Below are 19,987 nucleotides of genomic sequence, written 5' to 3' on the forward strand. Positions count from 1 at the left end.
GCTGAAAGGTTAATATTGTCTTTCTTGATTCAGAAAGCCTCTTGAATCAACACATAGGCTGTTTCTATAGTGATTCCAGGAAGCACTGGGATGTCGTTGTCTTAGGTCGGGGAACCTAGAGGCCAACCCTGGGATGAGGCTTCAAGTACAGGGAGGTTATTCGGGAGGAAAACAACCACAGGTAAAGGGTGGAAGAAGCGGCAAGGCAGGGAGGAACTCAACACAGTACGTTATCCAGTTGGATACTATGACAGGTAATCAAAGCTTAACTCCTCCTGGAGAGGCTCCTGGAGCCAGTGTCAAATATATACCTCAGACTTATTCCTCCTGAGCTGTGAGGTTGCTGGGGGATTGATTGATTGATTGATTGATTGAGAGACAGGGTCTCACTCTGTCGCCCAGACTGCAATCTCCGCTCTGCAGGCTCTGCCTCCCAGGCTCAAGTGATTCTCCTGCCTCAGCCTCCTGAGTAGCTGGGATTATAGGCACATGCTACCACACTGGGCTAATTTTTGTATTTTTAGTAGAGACAGGGTTTTTCCATGTTGGCCAGGCTGGTCTTGAACTCCTGACCTCAGGTGATCGGCCTCCCAAAGTGCTGGGATTACAGGCATGAGCCACTGTGCCTGGCCTGCTGGGGGATTTCTATCTCCACTTCCCATCAGTCGTTAGTGGAGGACTTCTCCCATGGGGGGCATTATTCCTTGGCACTTCCACTTTGCCCAGCAAGAGGTAAAGGACTCCAGGGGCAAGAAAAAGACCTTGGGCCACAAGACCCAGATCTGGCATCTCAAAGTGATGTTCTAGTAAAGAAGTGAATGCTGGGAGCGGGTATAGGTGGAGCGCTAAGATTATCTGCTACAAGAAAACATATTGCTAGCCTAACCATTTGGATGGTTTCAAAGGTGTTTTCTCAAACATAATGGTGATCACACCACAGTCAAAATGGACAGAGGCCAGGCGTGGTGGCTCATGTCTGTAATGCCAGCACTGTGGGAGGCTGAGGTGGGTGGATCACTTGAGGTCAGAAGTTTGAGACCACCCTGCCAATGTGATGAAACCCTGTCTCTACTAAAAATACAACAATTAGCTGGGTGTGGTGGCGCACACCTGTAATTCCAGCTACTTGGGAGGCTGAAGCACAAGAATCGCTTGAACCCAGGAGGCAGAGGTTGCAGTGAGCCGAGATCGCACCACTGCACTCCAGCCTGGGTGGCAGATTGAGACTCCATCTCAAAATAAAATAAAATGGACAGAAAGAGCAGGACCGAGAAGGTACAACTTTAATGCATCTGTAGCCAGTTCTTAGAACAGGACAAAGTGATTAACAGATACCAATTCTCATGGCTTTTGTGTTTCACCAAACATTAAACTGAAGACTGCATTTTGCATTATTTCATAAAATGACAAACATTTACACGATGTAGAAGGAAATGATGAATTCTTAAAATATAATCGACAAGCAACACAAAGAAGACAGGCTAGTAAGCATAAATTTTCACTTTGTGGACCTCCTTGTCGTCACATTCCCTCTGTTTGTTGTAGTAATAGAATGTATTGTCCCTTCTCTGAAGTTTCTTCACGTATCCTGTCTCTGGCCAGCGGTCTACCTGCACATCAAGAACCAGAATACAAATTTTGTAACACCGGCTTTATTTTTATCTCATATTTTCCTATCAAATAGTTAAAAAGTATGACTCACACCAACGAAGTAAAAGATTAGATTTTAAAATGCTTGAGCTTTTAAAGTGTTAAGCCTACAAGACACATCTGACGTTGCAGCCTTATACTGTAAGACAACTAATTCAGGCCGAGAGCCGTGACTCATGCCTGTAATCCCAGCACTTTGGAGGCTCAGGCAGGCGGATCACTTGAGGTCAGGAGTTCAAGATTAACCTGGCAACATGGTGAAACCCTGTCTCTACTAAAAATACAGAATTTAGCTGGGCATGATGGTAGGTGCCTGTAATCCCAGCTACTCAGGAGGCTGAGGCAGGAGAATTGCTTAAAGCCAGGAGGCAAAGGTTGCAGTGAGCTGAGATCGTGCCACTGTACTCCAGCCTGGGCAACAGAGCATGACCCTGTCTCAAAATAATAATAATAATAATAAAGAGAGCTAATTCAGTGTTTTTCTCTATAGCCCGATTTCTAGGTTTATTTTATTTATTTTAGAGATGGGGTCTTGCTACATTGCCCAGGCTGACCTCAAACTCCTAGGGTCAAGTGATCCTTCCAGCTCGGCCTCCAAAAGTGCTGGAATTACAGGCCTGAGCCACTGTACCCAGCTCCAGTTTCTAGATTTAAATTTCAATACTGTAGCCATGGTAAGAGAAAACACTCAAAGTAATCTAAACTTCATTCTTCTTATGTTTACAAAAGATTGCAAACACTATAACTTCTAAAATTAATACCCTAGGAGGACATCAGGTCTAAGCCCAGGCCCCATTTTGAAAGCACTGCCTGCCGATTGCTGATAACTACACAGTGAGTAAAGCAAGCAACTCAGGAACTAACCGAAGGCGTAGACACATTTCCTTCTGCCCCAATTTCAAGTTCACCTTGACATTTTTTCTTTTTTTTTGAGACAGGGTCTCACTCTGTCTCCCAGGCTGGGGTGCAGTGGTGTGATCAATAGCTCACTACAGCTTCAACCTCCTGGGCTCAAGGGATCCTCCAGCCTCTGCCTCCTGAGTAGCTGGAACTACAGGTATGCACCACCATGCCCAGATAAGGTTTCTTTTTGTTTTTGGAGAGACAGGGCCTCACTATGTTGCCCAGGCTGGTCTCGAACTCTTAGCCTCAAGCAGTCCTCCCACCTTGACCTCCCAAAGTGTCAAAAATCTTTTTTTACTTTTCCTACCATTCTTTTATATTATTATTATTATTATTATTATACGTTGCCCAGTGTGGTCTGAAACTCCTGGGCTCAAGTGATCCTCCTGTCTCAGCCTCCCAAAGTGTTGGGATTCCAGGCGTGAGCCACTGTGCCCGGCCGTCTCCTACCACTCCTTCTTGTATAACACATTGGTTTGTTTACTTTATCGTTCGGCTTGATCTAATTTGGAGGTCTGTCTGCCCGCTTCCTCTTCGATGTTATGCCTTCCTAGTCAGGTTAATGTATTTTGCTACTGTCAAATATGTTCCTTTCAGATTTTGTGAGATCTTCATCATGATCAAAAACTCATTATCCAGGTTTCAGAAAACCAAATCCTGTTTGTCAACACGATCTATACAGGCAGTCCTGCACCTGTTCTATTCCCCACGAATAAATCTCAGCTTTCAGTAGGAAGAGGAGAGGAATATACCATCTGTGTCCCCATGTATTTTATTTTCTAATAACACATCTTCATTTTTTATGTTGTCTTATTTAGTTAGGAGTTAGTGAGAATAACTAACTCTCAAAATACTGGGATTACAGGCATGAGCCACCATACCCAGCCCAATAAATTATGAGCACTATGTCAGGCACTTCAAACGAGATTACATTAAATTCTTGTGACTTGTTTTCTTTCTTTCTTTCTTTTTTTGAGACAGGATCTTGCTCTGTCGCCCTGGCTGGAGTGCAGTGATGTGATCACAGCTCACTGCAGCCTTGATCTCCTGCACTCAAGCAATCTTCCCACATGAGCCTCCCAGTAGCTGGGACTGCAGACACACTCCACCATGCATGGCTAATTAAAAAATTTTTTTTGTAGAGATGGAGTCTCACTATGTTGCTGAGGCTGGTCTTGAACTCCTGGCCTCAAGCAATCCTTCAGCCTCAGCCTCCTGAAGCACTGGGCTTAGAGGTGTAAGCCACCACACCTGGCCACCTACGACTGAGGCTTGTATATCTTTAGGGGCTTCCCAATCTTAAGGCAAGGTATGAAGCTTATTTTAAAAAGCATAAAAATGATAATGCCTGCGTTTTATCTATTTAAAAGCCATAGATGATACAGTAATGAAAATTATCCTTGGCAATGGGGATAGAGTAAAATGGTTGAGAAGACAGAGATATGAAAATCATAGTAATCAATCTTCATTTGATCAGTAAATTTTATTGTTAAACAACCTCAACAATGTCTGCTAAATTAATGTCTATTAAAAAGGCAATTCCATTTTAGTTCTGTATTGCCTCCATCCTTTTTCCTAAGTACTTTTGTTCCATTTTATTTTATTATTTATTTGTTTATTTATTTGAGATGGAGTCTTGTTCTGTCACCCAGCCTAGAGTGCAGTGGTGTGATCTCGGCTCACTGCAACCTTCCCCCGCTGGGCTCAAGTGATTTTCCTGCCTCAGCCTCCCGAGTAGCTGGGACTACAGGTGTGCACCACCATGCCTGGTCAATTTTTGTAGTTTTAGTAGAGACAGGGTTTCACCATGTTGGCCAGGCTGATCTCAAACTCCTGACCTCAAGTGATCCACCTACCTTAGCCTCTCAAAGTGCTGAAATTCCAGGTGTGAGCCACCGCTCCAAGCCTCGTATGTACTTTTAAAGGAATTTTTAAGTAGAGGTCAAAGAGTAGTATAAAAGAAAAAGAAACAAGAGCTCTTAGCAACCTACAAACTCCACACATTGGTCTCTGAAAAATGAGTTAGTAAAAAATAATGAAAAATAAACAAGGGAGTTAATAAACAGTTATAACCCCAAACTAAAAATGAAAATATATTTATGAATACTATGTCATATTCTACAATACAGGCGACCCTTGACCAACATAAGTTTGAACTTGGGGAGTCCATTCATACATGGATTTTTTTCAAAAAAATATGTTGACTTTTTTTTGAGATTTGCAACAATTTGAAAAAATTCACAAACCACTAGACTAGAAATACAAAAAAAAAATAAGAAAAAGGTTTGTCATGAATGCATAAAATATATAAAGATATTAGTGTATTTCTGGGCTGATCAATTGTTTACCTATGGGCAAGTCATCCTGTTAACAGGAAGTAGTAGTTATTTTGGGGAGTTACCCCCAGTAGTTATTTTGGGAAGTCAAAAGTTACACACAAATTTTTGACTGCATGAAGCATTGAAGCTCCTACTCCCTGTATTGGTAAGGGGTCAACTGAATTTGTGAAAAATCCATCTCTTAGTAGCCAACAGAATAAATAAGTTAAAAAGAACCACACGGTATAAACGGGAGGCACATCTAGACTTTGCTCAAGTCTTTGTAAAGCAAAGCTAGGTCTCCACTCTCTGAGGGAAGCCTGGAATATACTCCTAAAGTCAGGAGTTGTTTTCTAACACTTTTGTTTATAAGGTATAATCACCATAAAAAAAAAACAGAATTCACGTCTGTAATCCCAGCACTTTGGGAGACAGAGGCGGGCGGATCACTAGGTCAAGAGATTGAGACCATCCTGGCCAACATGGTGAAACCCCGTCTCTACTAAAAAATACAAAAAAATTAGCTGCGCGTGGTGGCGCGCGCCTGTAGTCCCAGCTACTAGGGAGGCTGAGGCAGGAGAATTGCTTGAACCTGGGAGGAGGAGGTTGCAGTGAGCTGAGGTCGCGCCGCTGCACTCCAGCCTGGCGCCTGGTGACGGAATGAGACTGTTTAAAAAAAAAACAAAAACAAAAAACAGAATTTTCACCTCTTTCTAATTCATGGTTAAAATAAAAAGTAACAGGAGGGAAATAGTTACACAATAAACTGATTATCTGATAATAAAATAACCCAAGTGAGGGAAAAAGATTCTGCTTTTGTGATCTACCATAAAAGATTCATTTAGCAGAGCATAGTTGCTCAATAAAACATAGAAAATTCTGAATGTGCCCAGCAGAATGACCACCTCTTCCCCGACTCTACCTGCAAGTCAACCTTCTGGGCCTCTCCCACTTAATAAGATGAGAGAGTCTGGCCGGGCGCCATAGCTATCGCCTGTAATCCCAGCACTCTGGGAGGCCGAGGCCGGTGGATCACTTGAGGTCAGGCATTCAAGACCAGCCTGGCCAATGTGCAAAATCCCGTGTCTATAAAAATACAAAAATTGGCCAAGCGTGGTGGTGCACGCCTGTATTCCCAGCCACTTGGGAGGCTGAGGCAGGATAACCCCTTGAACCTGGGAGGTGGAAGTTGTACTGAGTCGAGATCATGTCACTGTACTCCAGTCTGGGTGACAGAATGAGACGCTGTCTCACAAAATAAAATAAATATAAATATAAATAAATAAAATGAGAGATTTGGAGTAGAATTCAGTTATTCTCTGGTTGTTTATAAAATACTTTTCAGCATCTGAGAAACTCATCTTGAGTTCAGGTTTGTTCTTACCATAGAAACTTGTTTCACTTGTTTATATTCAGTTTCATCCCGATATCCCGCTTGTTGAAATCTGTACAGATTTTCTATCTCTTCTGACCATTTTTTGGCGAGACTTACTGATTTTGGTTTCACGTCGGAACTAGCCATGGTTACAGGGGCCTTATTACCAATAATTTCTGAAAGATGTTAAAACAACATTAACAGATAATGTAATAATGCCAATTTTGAAATTCCCTTTAAGAATAAACAAAACTAACACTTAAAATTTATATACAGAGTTGAGAATCCCATTATATATATTAGTTTTTTAGACATACAATTCGAAGATTGAGAAGGATTCATGCTCTATTTTGTGGAGATAAAAATGTAACAAATGAACAAACAAAACCCCCAAGTCCCCGAAAGGAAAGATACATACAAAACTGTTTATTTCTTTATCAATAAAATTGCAGTCAGAGTTGTAGTTACGGAGTGATGTTGTAAAAGCTGTATATTTGTATATAAATACTAGAGTTCCAGTAGTATGTTCAGTAGATTGTCAAAATATCCACCACCATTCCATTTAGTTACATTCCAAACTGTATCTCTCTCTCTCTCTCTTAAAAAGGGAATGTAAGATCTGTCTTCTCACTCTCTTCCCTGTTTCTGGGAAGGAAGGGTTTATTCATTTTCACTTCTTAATTACTTGGAGACATCTCAATTGCTGTAATTCATGTACTGAGGTCACTGTAGTCCCTGATCCTTTGATGAACGAATGTGAGAAATAGACTAACACACATTCCATGCACACTGCATGGCTGTCGTGGTACTGAGATCATGGATTTAAAAACAGTGTAAGAGGTCACTAATAGTCTTAGAAAGTCAAATATACGACTTAGTTCATATCATCGTCTATTCACCAAACTTTGAGATTTTCAGAGGCATAATTTTGCACTTGTTTTCTCAGCTATTTCTTCTACTATCAAAATGTATTGGTCTTTTAACTGAAATAAAGTGTCCAAAATTTTCATCATGATTCCTTGAATCTATTCTTCCATTATATTTCTGGCGGGGCGAGGTGGCTCACACCTGTAATCCTAGCACTTTGGGAAGCCAACGCGGGTGGATCACCTGAGGTCAGGCATTCGAGACCAGTCTGGCCAACATGGCAAAACCCTGTCTCTACTAAAAATGCAAAAAATTAGTCGGGCATGGTGGCAGGGACCGGTAATCCCAGCGACTTGGGAGGGTGAGGCAGGAGATGCGCTTGAACCCTGGAGGCAGAGGTTGCAGTGAGATGAGACAGCGCCATTGCACTCCAGCCTGGGCAACAAGAGTGAAACTTTGGCTTAAAAAAATAATATTACACAGGAAACAGGTTCTAAGAAACATTAAAGAAAAAAGTGAACTCATTGTATTAAAATACTTTCAAAATTAGTCATATTTGTATATGAGTTTAGTGACCATTACTTACAGGACTTTTACAGATGAAGCACATTTCCGAAAAGTAGTAATACAATCTGAAAAATAGTAATACAATCTTAATTTTTGTCTTATCCAAGCCCTTTTTGCTTTAGGCTTGTTTTTTTGCTCATATTCATTCAAAATGTATTTTCTGGAATGTCATCTATATAACCTTTTGTCACTTTCAGCTCAAAAAATTATGTCAACCATACATAAAAATGCTACATTTAATAGAAAAGCGGAAAATATGCTGTATTCAATTGGACTTTGGGGAAAATCACCACTTTTCCCAGTAGAAATAGACATTTTCCAGTTACTATTAAGCATTTCAAAATTTTATTTTCCCAAAATACCTAAAGAGAATATGAATGTAAATTTCACCATAATAGGAACTCTAGTGACTACTATAACTATGCTATATAAGTGTTGGTGCAAATTCTTTTTTTTTTTTTTTTTGGCCTTTCAGTTTATTAAAAAAACAAAATGAAACTAAAATTAGGAAAGATCAACTTATAATTCCTTGATTAAATTTTTCAATGATTCTAGGAATTCAGTTGCAGTACTAATTCTGCTAGTAGTAATATTCGGCACTTGCAGACTGAGTGGCTTCTTTACTGGCAATTGTGCCAAAAAAAATAATTGATTAAAAAATACATTTAATGGCCGGATGCAGTGGCTCATGCCTGTAATCCCAGCTGTTTCTGAGACCGGGGAAAGAAGAGACAGGGGGCGGTTGGGAAGCCCGGAGACACTAGAGGGAAAGTGGGAGGGAGCAGGGACCCAAAAGCCTACAGCACCCGGTTTTCCCAGGCGGTCTCCCATCCAAGTCCTGGCCAGACCCGACCCTGCTTAGTTTCCGAGATCAGGGTGATATGGCCTTAGACGCCGGCAGGGGGCGCTTGACGGCCCCAAGAGCCCGCGGTGTCGCCTCGGCGGACCGCTACCGCGAGGTCGCCACCTGCCGCCGGGCGCAGACCAAACGGGCGGAAAAGCGGGAGAGAAGAATCAGGGGGCTGTTGGGAAGCTCGGCGACAAGAGGGGGAAAGAGGGAGGAAGCGGGGAGGATCACTTGAGTCCAAGGGTTCAAAACCACCCTGGACAACATAGTGAGACCCTGTCTCTACAAAAAAATAAAATTAGCTGGGTATGGTAGCCCATGCCTGTAGTCTCGGCCACTGGGGAGGCTGAGGTAGGAGGACTGCTTGAGCCCCCAAGGTTGAGGCCACAGTGAGCTGTGATCGAGTCACTGCACTCCAACCTGGGAAACAAGAGACCCTGCCTCAAGAAAAATACATACATACATACATACACACATACATACATGTTATGTATAAAATACCAAGTTGTATCTCCACAAACAGGTAACGGCATTGCCTGAGTTTCTGGTTTGTGAAACTGAATTGTATTAAACACTTAGGGTTTATATGCATACAGATAATGATTCAACTAGTACCTCCACTTTACTATGGTGCAAAGGCAATACGTCATCAATAGAAACTGTACTTCGAGTACCCATACAACCGTTCCGTTTTCCACTTTGAATACAGTATTCAATAAGTTACATGACATAGTCAACACTTTATTATAAAACAGGCTTTGTGTTAGATGACGTTGCCAAACTGCTGGCTAGGTAAAGTGTTCTGAAGACGTATAAGGTTGGCTAGGTGCATTAAATGCATTTTCGACTTACTATGGCTTTATTGGGACATAACCCCATGGTTAAATCGAGAAGCATTTATTGTAGGTTTTTCGTGTAGGACATGAAAACCCACCATCTCAAATCCCTGACAATCTAAAGTTATAACACAGGCTTCTGATGTAGTCAGCCATCCCAAATTCCCTCTGTACTTCCCTTTCACTCTCAAAAGTGCTTTTACTTTTAGTAGTATTAAAACCTCAAGAACATTAGCCTCCCTAAGTCCATTTTTTTCTCCTATTAGATTATTCCTGTTCGTAAGAGGCAGCAGGAGCCCTGTAACCAGCAGGTAACCTTAGACAAGGCCATGAACACGCCTGTGCCTGTTTCCTGAACTGAAAGAGAAGCATTAGATGGTCTCTAACGTCCTAAAGTCCCGTCCGCTGTCGCTGGGCGTTCATTTGAAAGACGAAAGTGGTTCCCAAAAGCAAGCCTGGCGGTCCCTGCTCTGGGCGTGCTAACCTGCAGGTGTGCAGCACAAAGCCGCTCCCTTCCGGGCCCCCACAGCTAACCAGCAGTCCCCATCCCTCCAACTTCCTTTCTGCCACAAACCACCAACTGTGTGGGAGGTGAAATCTGCCTGGAGAAAGCTGGGATGGACAAAGCACAGTATTCCAAAATCAAGGGCCCGCATCAGAAAGCCCTCGGAGTCGCGGCCCCTAAAGCCAAAGGGATCGCGGGGCAGCCGGGAAACTTCCGGGAGAACCGAACCCTGAGACTCTGGAAGGCCCTCCACCCTGAAAAACACGGAGGAGACAGGAAAACCACAGGATCTCCTGGGCAAACCTCAGGAGACAACAGAAAACAACAGAGCGGAGAAGGCAGGGCAAGGACTTCCGGGGCGGGGCTACGGCAGGGGCACTGGGGTTGGCGGGGAGGGCCCGGCGACGCATCCACCCACCCCTGGGGTCGACTCTCAGGTGTCATCCTCGCTCCGCCGAGCAGGAGAGGCCGGGGGCGCCTGGGAGCTCGCAGGCGGGCGTGGCGCTGCTCGCGTTCTGTACTCGGGATCAGCGGGCAGGGCCAGCAAGAGGCCAACTGCTGTGGCCTCTGCGATCCTCGCGTCTCTTAGCAACGCGGTGAAACTGCAGGAGCTCCCGGCTGCTTCAGGCCCCGCCCATCTCGCTCAGGCCCCGCCCCCGGGAGAGAGCTTCTGTGCGTGTGCGCGAGGGCTGGAGCGAGCGCTGGCCCGGCCTGCTACGCCAATGCAGGTCCCAGGTAAGAACGCTGCCAAGGCTTACCCCGGAGCGGAGACCGAGGGCGAAATGGGTTACTTGCTGCTGCTTGAATTCCAGAAAAAATTCCCTAGGAAAGCGGATCACAGCACGGAGACGACTGCCGTTTCTAGTTCCTCATAGTACATATCTCCTATCTATTTGCAGGGAATGAACCAATCCAGAGAGGCGCCATAGTGCCTGACAATTAGTAAACCTACGATAAATGGTATCTATAGCTTTAATTATTTTTTCTAGCATTATCTTTTACTATAGTACAGTACTATCTATTTTAGCGAAAAGTGATCAGATTCAAGATACATGTTTTGAACATAGAGCCATCAGGATTTGTGAAATTGTTGAATGAATGAAAGGAACAGCTGTGGGCTGGAGCCAGCTCATTAGAGCTCTCATGACTCGGTAATTAAATTTTTAGGAATTTTTTGAGCCAGTTGTTAAATACAAGCCATGAGCGTGAAGATGACAAGGGCCTGGGGCACCTGCCCAAAAGAAAACAAAAACACACACAAGCCGTATTACAAATTATATAAACTTGTAAATAAATGAGTCATATTAAAACAAAGGCAACACATAGTAAAACTGAAAACAAAAAAACACAACCATTTACTTACAATTCCCAAATTTATTTCTTCAGCCCGATCTTTCTCTGAACTTTAGATTTGTATATCCAAGTGTATATTCAACATCCACTTGGTTTTCCAAAACAAAAACAAAAACCCTGCTCCTTCTTCATGTATTTTAGTAGGTGAGGCATAGAACCCTCTCTTTCCATATCCATCAGTGCAACCTGCTGACTTCATAGCTTCTACTCACGTCCCAGCCATCATCATTTGTCTTTTCTCTGGTAATTACAATAGTTCTCAACAGCTCCCTCTGCCCCCTGTATAATCTGATGTCAATACAGCAGTCAATGCGATCCGTTTAAAACCTAAGTCAAATTATGTCAGTCTTCCAGCCTGACCAACATGGTGAAACCCCGTCCCTGCTAAAAATACAAAAATTAGCTAATCATGATGGCACACGCCTGTAATGCCAGCTGCTCAGGAGGCTGAGGCAGGAGAATCGCTTGAACCCAGGAGGTGGAGGTTGCAGTGAGCCAAGATGGCACCACTGCACTCCAGCCTGGGCGACAAAGTAAGACTCTGTCTCAAAAAAAAAAAAAAAAAAAAAAAAAAGTCAGTCCTCTGCTCACAACCCTGCAGTGGCTTCCCATCTTATGCAGAGTGAAAACCAGAGGCTTTACAGGGTAAGCAAAGCCGTGTAGGGTTTGCACACAACACCCTCCCTCCTTCCTCTGTAGCCCTGGATCATTCTGCTGCAGCCACACTGGCCTAACAGTGCCTAGCACACGGTAGGTGCTAACGGGATATATTTTGAATGAGTATATGTCACCACTTCCCCTCTGGTGCTGTGGAAGACGCATGGCATGGTGGCTAGCAGTGTGTTGTCAAAGAGCACAGTGTCTAAAAGTGTGGTGGCCTTCTTGGATTTGAATCTGGGCTTTACTTACTAGAAACATGACCTTGGACAAGGTACGTAACCTCCGTTTCGTCAACCGTCAAATGAGGACAAAAAGTGCACCTATCTGATCGGCAGGTAGGATGTGAGGATGAAATAGTAAGTAGAAAACACTGATAACATCTGGAACTACCTAAATGGTAGACAATAATTACTTTCATTAGAATATACACTCCCACTTCCACAGAGATTTTTGTCTGCTTTTTAAAAAAATTTTTTTGAGACAGGGTCTCACTCTGTCATCCAGGCTAGAGTGTAGTGGCACCATCTTGGCTCACTGCAACCTCTGCCTCTGGGTTCAAGCAATTCTCATGCCTTAGCCTCCCAAGTAGCTGGGATTATTGGTGCACCACCACACCTGGCTAATTTTTTTGTATTTTTAGTAGAGATGGGTTTTCACCATGTTGATCTTCAACTCCTGGCCTCAAGTGATCCACCAGCCTTGGCCTCCCAAAGGGCTGAGATTACAGGCATGAGCCACCAGGATGGGCCACATTTTCTGTCTGCTTTGCTCACTACTGTATCTTTAGTGTCTAGAGCAGTGTCTGATACACAGTAGATGGTCAGTGAATGAAAACATTTGTTGACTGAATTAAGCTTCACCATCACATTTCCTGCAGTATTGCAGCAACGTCCTACCTGGATTCCTGCCCCAGACTTCCTGAGTGTTCTTCTTATTTCTTTCTTTATTTTTTTTGAGATGGAGTTTCACTCTTGTCACCCAGGCTGGAGTGCAATGGTGCGGTTTTGGCTCACTGCAACCTCTGCCTCCTGGTTCAAGCGTTTCTCCTGCCTCAGCCTCCCAAGTGGCTGGGGTTATAGGCACCCGCCACCACACCTGGCTAATTTTTGTATTTTTAGTAGAGACGGGGTTTCATCATGTTGGCCAGGCTGGTCTGGAATTCCTGACCTTGTGATCTGCCCGCCTTGGCCTCCCAAAGTCTTGGGATTACAGGTATGAGCCACTATGCCTGGCCTTGAATGTTCTTTAGACTCAAATCGAGTGGTTCTCAAACTTTACGACCCCTCAGAATCACCTACAGCGTGTGTTAAGCTGCAGGTTGCCAGGTCCCACTTGCCTGGAGTTTCTGATTGACTAGGTTGGTCTGGGCTGTGCTTACCTATCTTGCCTATTTTCTACCCTATCTTTCCCTTGTCCTGACTCTATTTCCCTTTGTCTGTACTGCATCCATTGTGGAAAGAGGAGGAGGTAAAAAAGTGAGCAAATGTATAAGATCACGAGCATTATCTTGACCTGCCTTTCCTGGAGCTCCAAAGTCTGTGAGATTCTTCAGACAAAAGACTCACAACAGAATTTGTTGTTAGGTCTCCATAACAACTGCCAGGGCAGTTGTTCACATGTGTTCTAAGACAGACCATCAAAGGTGTTGCCAGTAGTATACTAACAGGATATTTTACCTAAATTAGTGATTATGTTGTCTATACCTCTCCACGTCACCTCTCCTACCCCTCCTCAAGATTTCATGGGAATCTGTATTTGAATAGAACTCTGAGTATCATGATTGCAGGAACAAGGTGATGTTCACTAGGGATGACATTCTTTTTTCCCTTTTTTCATTTTTTTTTGAGACAGAGTTTCACACTTGTTGCCCAAGCTGGAGTACAATGGCATGATCTCGGCTCACTGCAACCTCCGGCTCCCAGATTCAAATGATTCTCCTGCCTCAGCATGCTGAGTAGCTGCAATTACAGGCATGTGCCATCACACCCAGCTAAGTTTGTATTTTTGGTAGAGAGGGGGTTTTTCCATGTTGGTCAGGTTGGTCTCGAACTCCCAACCTCAGGTGATCTGCCTGCCTCAGCCTCCTAAAGTGCTGGGATTATAGGCGTGAGCCACTGTGTCCGGCCTTATTTTGTTTTTTGAGACAGAATCTCTCTCTGTCGCCCAGGCTGGAGTGCAGTGGCATGATCTTGGCTCACTGCAACCTCTGCCCCCCAGGTTCAAGTGATTCTCCTGCCTCAGTCTCCTGAGTAGCTGGAATTACAGACATGTGCCACCACTCCCGACTTCTTGTATTTTTAGTAGAGATAGGTTTTCACCATGTTGGCCAGCCTGGTCTTGAACTCCTGACATCAGGTGATCCACCCTCCTCAGCCTCCCAAAGTGCTGGGATTACAGGCGAAGCCTGCCCGGGTTGGAATTCTGATTCTTGATTTCCCTGGTCAGAAATCTTTGTTCCTGGATTTATTCTCATGTTACTTTGTGTCTCTGATTTTTTTTGCCATATTCTGCAAAAATGTTGTCTCCAGATAGATTGAATGCTACCCAAAGGCTTTCACTGTGCTGTGCACAAAATGGGACTTCAAGTGTTATGGAGGCCTGGCAGGGCTCATGTGTGTAACCCAGCATTTTGGGAGGCCAAGGTGGGCGGGTTGCATGAGAGCAGGAGTTCAAGACCAGCCTGGTCAATGTGGTGACACCTCGTCTCTGCTAAAAATACAAAAATTAGCTGGGCATGGTGGCAGGCACTTGTAATCCCAGGTACTCTGGAGGCTGAGGCAGGAGAATCACCTGAATCAGGGAGGTGCAGGTGCAGTGAGCTGAGATCACACCACTGCCCTCCAACCTGTGCCACAGAACTAGACCTTGACTCAATAAATATATAAATAAATAAATGAATAAATCAGTGTGTTCTGGGTTGTTTAATTATACTGTCGAAGGAGATTTGATAGGAAGGAGCACAATAAACATCATTGTGTTGCAGAATATTCAAGAGACCAAAGAGACCAATGGGTGAAACAGGAGGATTTTATGAAGGTGGCCACCAGCTCAGCAAATTAGCATCCCAAGGCTGAGCAAAGGAGAAAGAAAATGGGGCACTTTTTATATATCCAGAATGACATAGCAGCTAACAGCTTTACAGAAGCCAGAACAAAGAACAGTTAACTAATTTGTAACATGTTTTGTGATGTATGTTATGTTCGATTAACAGCATTTTGAGAAACGCATTGTACATTCTTTGGGTGTTATCTTGCCCTGTGACCTTGCAGATGGTCAGCAAGAAAAACAGGAGTCTTAAGATGCCTGGGAACTTTGCTGAGAATGTGGGGAGAATAGATACGACAGGTTTTACAGGGAGTTAGTTTTAAGTAGAGCTGGGGGTTAGGTTTTATATTAAACAGCACACAGCATAACAAAATTTATTATATAGCAACTACAAATTATAAAGTTTTGCTTTTACTATTATTGCTGTTAAATATTTAACTCTCTTCTTCAATTGTGATTATTTGGTGAATTTTAATACAGTACTTTAACAAACCTTTTCATAAAGTTGCTTTGGTTGTCAAAACAATTTTGACCTTTCCGCCTATCAATAACTTCCTAAAAGTATAGCTCAAAAAGGTCGGGGCGGGGGACCAGGGGAGAGGGAGCAGCTAAGACATTATTGGAATCTTATTTGCCTCAAGATCACGCAGAGACAGCTTATTCAGTTTGTAGATTATATAAATAGAACAGAGAATTAATAGTTACTGAATCTACCATGGGAGTTAGATACAAACTTTCTCATACAATCCTCACGGTTATCCCACAAGGTTAGAAATTGGGAAGAGAAGAGAAAGAGGGGGGATCTGAACTCTGGTTTCTACGGAAGCGGAACCAAAAATGATTTCTAAGCGCAGCTCCGCAGCCCGCTCGCTTCATTGGCTGGGGCCGCCAGATCTGGAAGTTTCGGTTTCCGTTCGCGCGACTGCACCTGCACAGACACTGGCAACTCCTAACCAAGCAACACCTGCGTTTGTTTGGCAGGAATGAGCTTTGCACTGGGCGGGACTCACGGCCCACCGCGTGCTGCGAAGCGCGGGTGATTTAAACCCCAGGCAGCCGGCACCTGGAACCCTACCGGAAGCTCCTTAGCTCTGCCCCCCGGTCTCCTGGCTTCTCTCATTGGACACGGCTGCGTTCGGCCGGCCAATGGCGAGGCGGCGCGCGGCTTCCCGGAAGTGGCGGCAAGGTAGGGGCAGGCCTGGGCTTGATCTGCGGGTGTGGGGTCCACGGCGTTGGTATCGGTGGCACTATGAGTTCCTTCGAGGGACAGATGGCCGAGTATCCAACCATCTCCATAGACCGCTTCGACAGGGAGAACCTGAGGGCCCGCGCCTACTTCCTGTCCCACTGCCACAAGGGTGAGTGAGTGCTGCGCGCCGCCAGCTCCCAGGGCGCGGGGTGGCTGGAGAGAGGACGGGAGGGTCCGGCCCTGGAGCAAGGGGCTGCAGCCTGTGGGAGGCCAGCGAGGGAGGGGCCAGCACACCTTGTCCCCGTCGGGCTCTTCAGCCTTTCAAAGGCTTCATCTATTTTCGGATCTGGGTAACGCGGCGTAAGGGCGCCTGCCAGTTGCGCCCCGGGCCAGCTTGATCAGGCACTCCTAGTAGGTTCCCTTGGTAGCTCTGCTGGTGGTCGATGGTCAGAGATGGGCGAGGGTTAGTTCTTCCCCCAGAGGCTCGCCACCCTGTACAAAGAAAACAAGTTTCAGATCCATTTGACCACACCCTCAAACGTTGGTTAGCAAAGGAGGCACACTCAAGACACACACAATTATGAAACAGCCCACCTGAGAACTCCATGAAGTACGAGCTCCCTGGCCTTTGGATGTTCTCTCAGCATCCAGTGTGAAAGCTTTGCTCCAGTCTAGGATGGTGGGATTTTACCCTTCTAGATGGTATCAGGAAAACCAGAAGAGCAACTATGATTTTACAGTTGGATCCTTTCACAGCTGGACCGATTTAGGGGAGTAAGGTTAGAGTGTCGTTGTTAATGATAGAAGCTCGGGGCTAGATACTCCAGGCGAGATGGGAGCTAATTTCCAGAGTTTAAATACCGCTAATTTCACAACCATTGTTCATATTCGCTTCTATTATGCTAATAAGTCACTTTTACCAGTGAAAACAGTTTTAATGCTCATTGTGCTAATTAGCTCGGCCATTAGTGTTAATTGGAGAAAATGATCAGCTGAATCGCTGGAGTTGCTGCCTCCTGCTGTGTGGCCTTGCAGAGTGCTGGAGCAGGACGCTCCCACTACCCTATGGAGTCAGTGTAACAAACCCATCTGCACATGCACAGTGGGAAAGTGTTTTAAAGTAAATTATAGGTATCCAAACACTGCCTTTCCTCACAGGATTGATGTGAAGGCCAACTATTGTCTTGTATGTAGAATCAATCACTTGGATTATAAATTGTTGAAATTGGGAAATGTCTCTGCTTTTTTTCCACAAAGCCACCAGTGATTTCTCTTTAATGAGGAAAATCTGGACCTCCTCTGGTGCGCTGCCATATTAGCACCATGCACCTCTTTGAGCGTCTTCTCTTTTTTTGAGACAAGGTCTCCCTTTGTTGCCCAGGCTGGAGTGCAGTGGCACATGCTCTCTGTTCACTGCAGCTTTGACCTCCTGGGCTCAAAGGATCTTCCCATCTCAGCCTCCCGAGTAGCTGGGACTACAGGAGCGAGTCACCATGCTCGGCTGATTATTGTATTTTTAGTACACACGGTGTTTTGCCATCTAGGTCTGGCTGGTCTTGAACTCCTGGCCTCAGGTGATCCACCCACCTTAGCCTCCCAAAGTGCTAGGATTACCAGCATGAGCCACTGTGTCTGGCAGATTTCTGGTTTTGTTTTTCATTGAGAATCCATTGCTGGACGAGGATGCGCCTATTTGTGCTTTTTGTGTTGAGTCTCACTGGAGTCTCTGAACTCACAACGGGCTAGCCAGGATTAAAGTATACTTTAGAAGCTTGCACTTCATGTTCAGGACTAGTGAGTTTGGAGAAATAATTCCTCTAAAGGAATTTGTGGAATCACTACCATCAGTTTGTGCATTAAGGGAGAATGGACTCTTTGTTGCTGTTGAACAGTCTATAACAACTTTTTCTGTTCTCTAACCACGTGTGGATCTGCTTACTCAACCAGCACGTAAACGCATCACGGGCTAGAAACTCAACTTCTGCTTTTGGGGGTTTCTAACATTGCCTTCTGTTGCCTTTTAACCTCTTTGGGATACAGGCTTCTTTGATTATGATATGGACTATCTCCACAAAATTCATACGTCGAAGCCTTAACTCCAAAAGTGACTGTATTTGGGGCTGGGGCTTTTGGGAGGAAGTTAAATTTAAGTGAGGTCATACTGTGGCGTCCTACTGGGATACGATTATTGCCCTTACAAGAGGAGGAAGAGAAAGGGCGCTCTGTCCTCATGCATCCATGCCAAGGAAAGCCATGTGAGTGCACAGTGAGAAGTTAGGATACATGTCCTTCCCAAAAGCCAAATCGCCCTGCACCTTGATCTTGGACTTCCCAGCTTCCTGAACTGTGAGAAATACTTTTCTGGTATATAAGGCAACCAAAACACTGCCTTTCTTCATAGGGTTGGTGTGAAGGCCAGCTATGGTATCTGTGGTATCTTGTTACAGCAGCTCGAGCAGGAGACATCGTATGAACTCTTTTGCTAGAAAAAAATGCATGTAAACCCATCCACGTCACTTTTTTTTTTTTTTTTTCTTTTCGAGACAGGGTTTTGCTGTGTTGCCCAGGCTGGAGTGCAGTGGCAGGATCACAGCTCACTGCAGCCTCCACCTCCTGGACTCAAGTAATCCTCCCACCTCAGCAAGCATTCCCACCTGAGTAGCTGGGACTACAGGCATGCACCATCATGCCTGGCTAATTTTTGTATTTTTATAGAGATGGGGTTTCACCATGTTGCCAAGGCTAGTATAGAACTTCTGGGGGGCAAGTGGTCCACCCGTCTCAGCCTCCCAAAGTGGTGGGATGACAAGTGTGAGGCACCTTCATCCAGCCCCACATCGCATTTTGTTATAATTCAGAGTAGGCCGTGGACCCACCTGATGCTTATTTGTGGGCCGTCTGGAAGCCAGTGCTGTGCTCAGGTGGGCTTTACTAAGTATCATCAGTAACTTCTGGAAGATGAGAGGACACCGGAGATCTGAGGCCTGAGGCCTGAGACAGTGGCCCAGGGTTGGGGAAATCCCTCTGAGGGGCAACTTCAGATAATTTATTGTGGCCAAGGAAAAGGAAAACATCCCTGGAAAAGTAGACCCTGGGTGCAGGTCCAGCAGCACAAAGCAGACTCACCCAGTGCTTCTGACCACCAGTGGGAAGGGGCCTTGGGGTGGTGAGGAGGAGGGATCATGGTGACCATGCGGGGTGCTGCCTGCTTAGTGTGGGAGCATCGAGCAGAGTCCAGATCCAGCCTCCTCTTTGCCATGGCAGAAACTTTGGAAACCCTAGTTATGGAGAGTCCTGCCCCCAATACACCCATAGACCCTAAAAGACTGGACCGGGTATACCTTGAGGGAATTCACCCACTGGGAGACAGGTAGACTCTCCCGGAGGCATGTATCCAATCAAGGGCTGCCCAGTGACGTGGGGTGACTGCTCTGTTTTCACTGGGTCTAATGATGTCCACACATAAATTGAGGGTGTGTTTATGTGTGTGGTGGTGCTGGTGGTAATTAGAACTGGTTTGGTTTAGCTAAACAATTTATCATTCCTGTTTGTTTTTGAGACGAAGTTGTACTCTGTCGCCCAGGCTGGAGTGCAGTGGTGTGATCTTGGCTCACTGCAACCTCTCGTGTTCAAGTGATTGTCCTGCCTAGGCCTCCCAGGTAGCTGGGATTACAGACACTTGCTACCATGCCCAGCTAATTTTTGTGTTTTTAGTAGAGATGGGGTTTCACCATGTTGGCCAGGTTGGTCTCAAACTTCTAACCTCAGATGATCCGCTCGCCTCAGCCTCCCAAAGTGCTGGCATTACAGGTGTGAGCCACCGGACCCAGCTGGTTTAATTAAACAAATTAGAAGTGTTTAGTCATTGTTGT

At 45.0% G+C, this 19,987-nt stretch overlaps 2 protein-coding genes across 7 annotated transcripts in view; one reads left to right on the forward strand and one right to left on the reverse strand.

Annotated features, from left to right (window-relative positions):
• Positions 1 to 957: 957 nt before the first annotated feature.
• Positions 958 to 11,439, reverse strand: MEIG1 (meiosis/spermiogenesis associated 1). 4 transcript variants are annotated; one of them, XM_064368468.1, is made up of 4 exons: positions 10,287 to 10,304; positions 7,700 to 7,745; positions 6,256 to 6,422; positions 958 to 1,610 (listed from the first exon to the last, which is right to left on the reverse strand). In XM_064368468.1, the coding sequence occupies exons 3-4, from the start codon at positions 6,391 to 6,393 to the stop codon at positions 1,482 to 1,484; spliced, it is 267 nt and encodes an 88-aa protein (XP_064224538.1). In that variant the 5' UTR covers positions 6,394 to 6,422; positions 7,700 to 7,745; positions 10,287 to 10,304; the 3' UTR covers positions 958 to 1,481. The 4 variants fall into 4 exon arrangements, with proteins under 4 accessions (XP_064224538.1, XP_012311399.1, XP_012311396.1 ...); XM_012455976.2 differs by lacking the exons at positions 7,700 to 7,745; positions 10,287 to 10,304 and adding an exon at positions 11,232 to 11,439; XM_012455973.3 differs by lacking the exon at positions 7,700 to 7,745 and having other exon boundaries at positions 10,287 to 10,457.
• Positions 11,440 to 16,117: 4,678 nt separating this feature from the next.
• The window catches only part of DCLRE1C (DNA cross-link repair 1C), a 40,562-nt gene continuing 36,692 nt past the window's right edge, over positions 16,118 to 19,987 (forward strand). The window contains exon 1 of one of the 3 annotated variants that reach the window (XM_012455977.2): positions 16,118 to 16,284. In XM_012455977.2, the coding sequence (XP_012311400.1) occupies positions 16,176 to 16,284 (109 nt within the window). In that variant the 5' untranslated portion in view covers positions 16,118 to 16,175. The remainder of the gene's footprint in view (positions 16,285 to 19,987) is intronic. The other 2 variants (XM_012455978.2, XM_012455980.2) reach the window with 2 other exon arrangements.

Source organism: Aotus nancymaae, unplaced genomic scaffold (assembly GCF_030222135.1).
Source record: "Aotus nancymaae isolate 86718 unplaced genomic scaffold, 86718_ANA_hifiasm-v0.15.2.pri h1tg000077l, whole genome shotgun sequence".
Classification (NCBI taxonomy): domain Eukaryota; kingdom Metazoa; phylum Chordata; class Mammalia; order Primates; family Aotidae; genus Aotus; species Aotus nancymaae.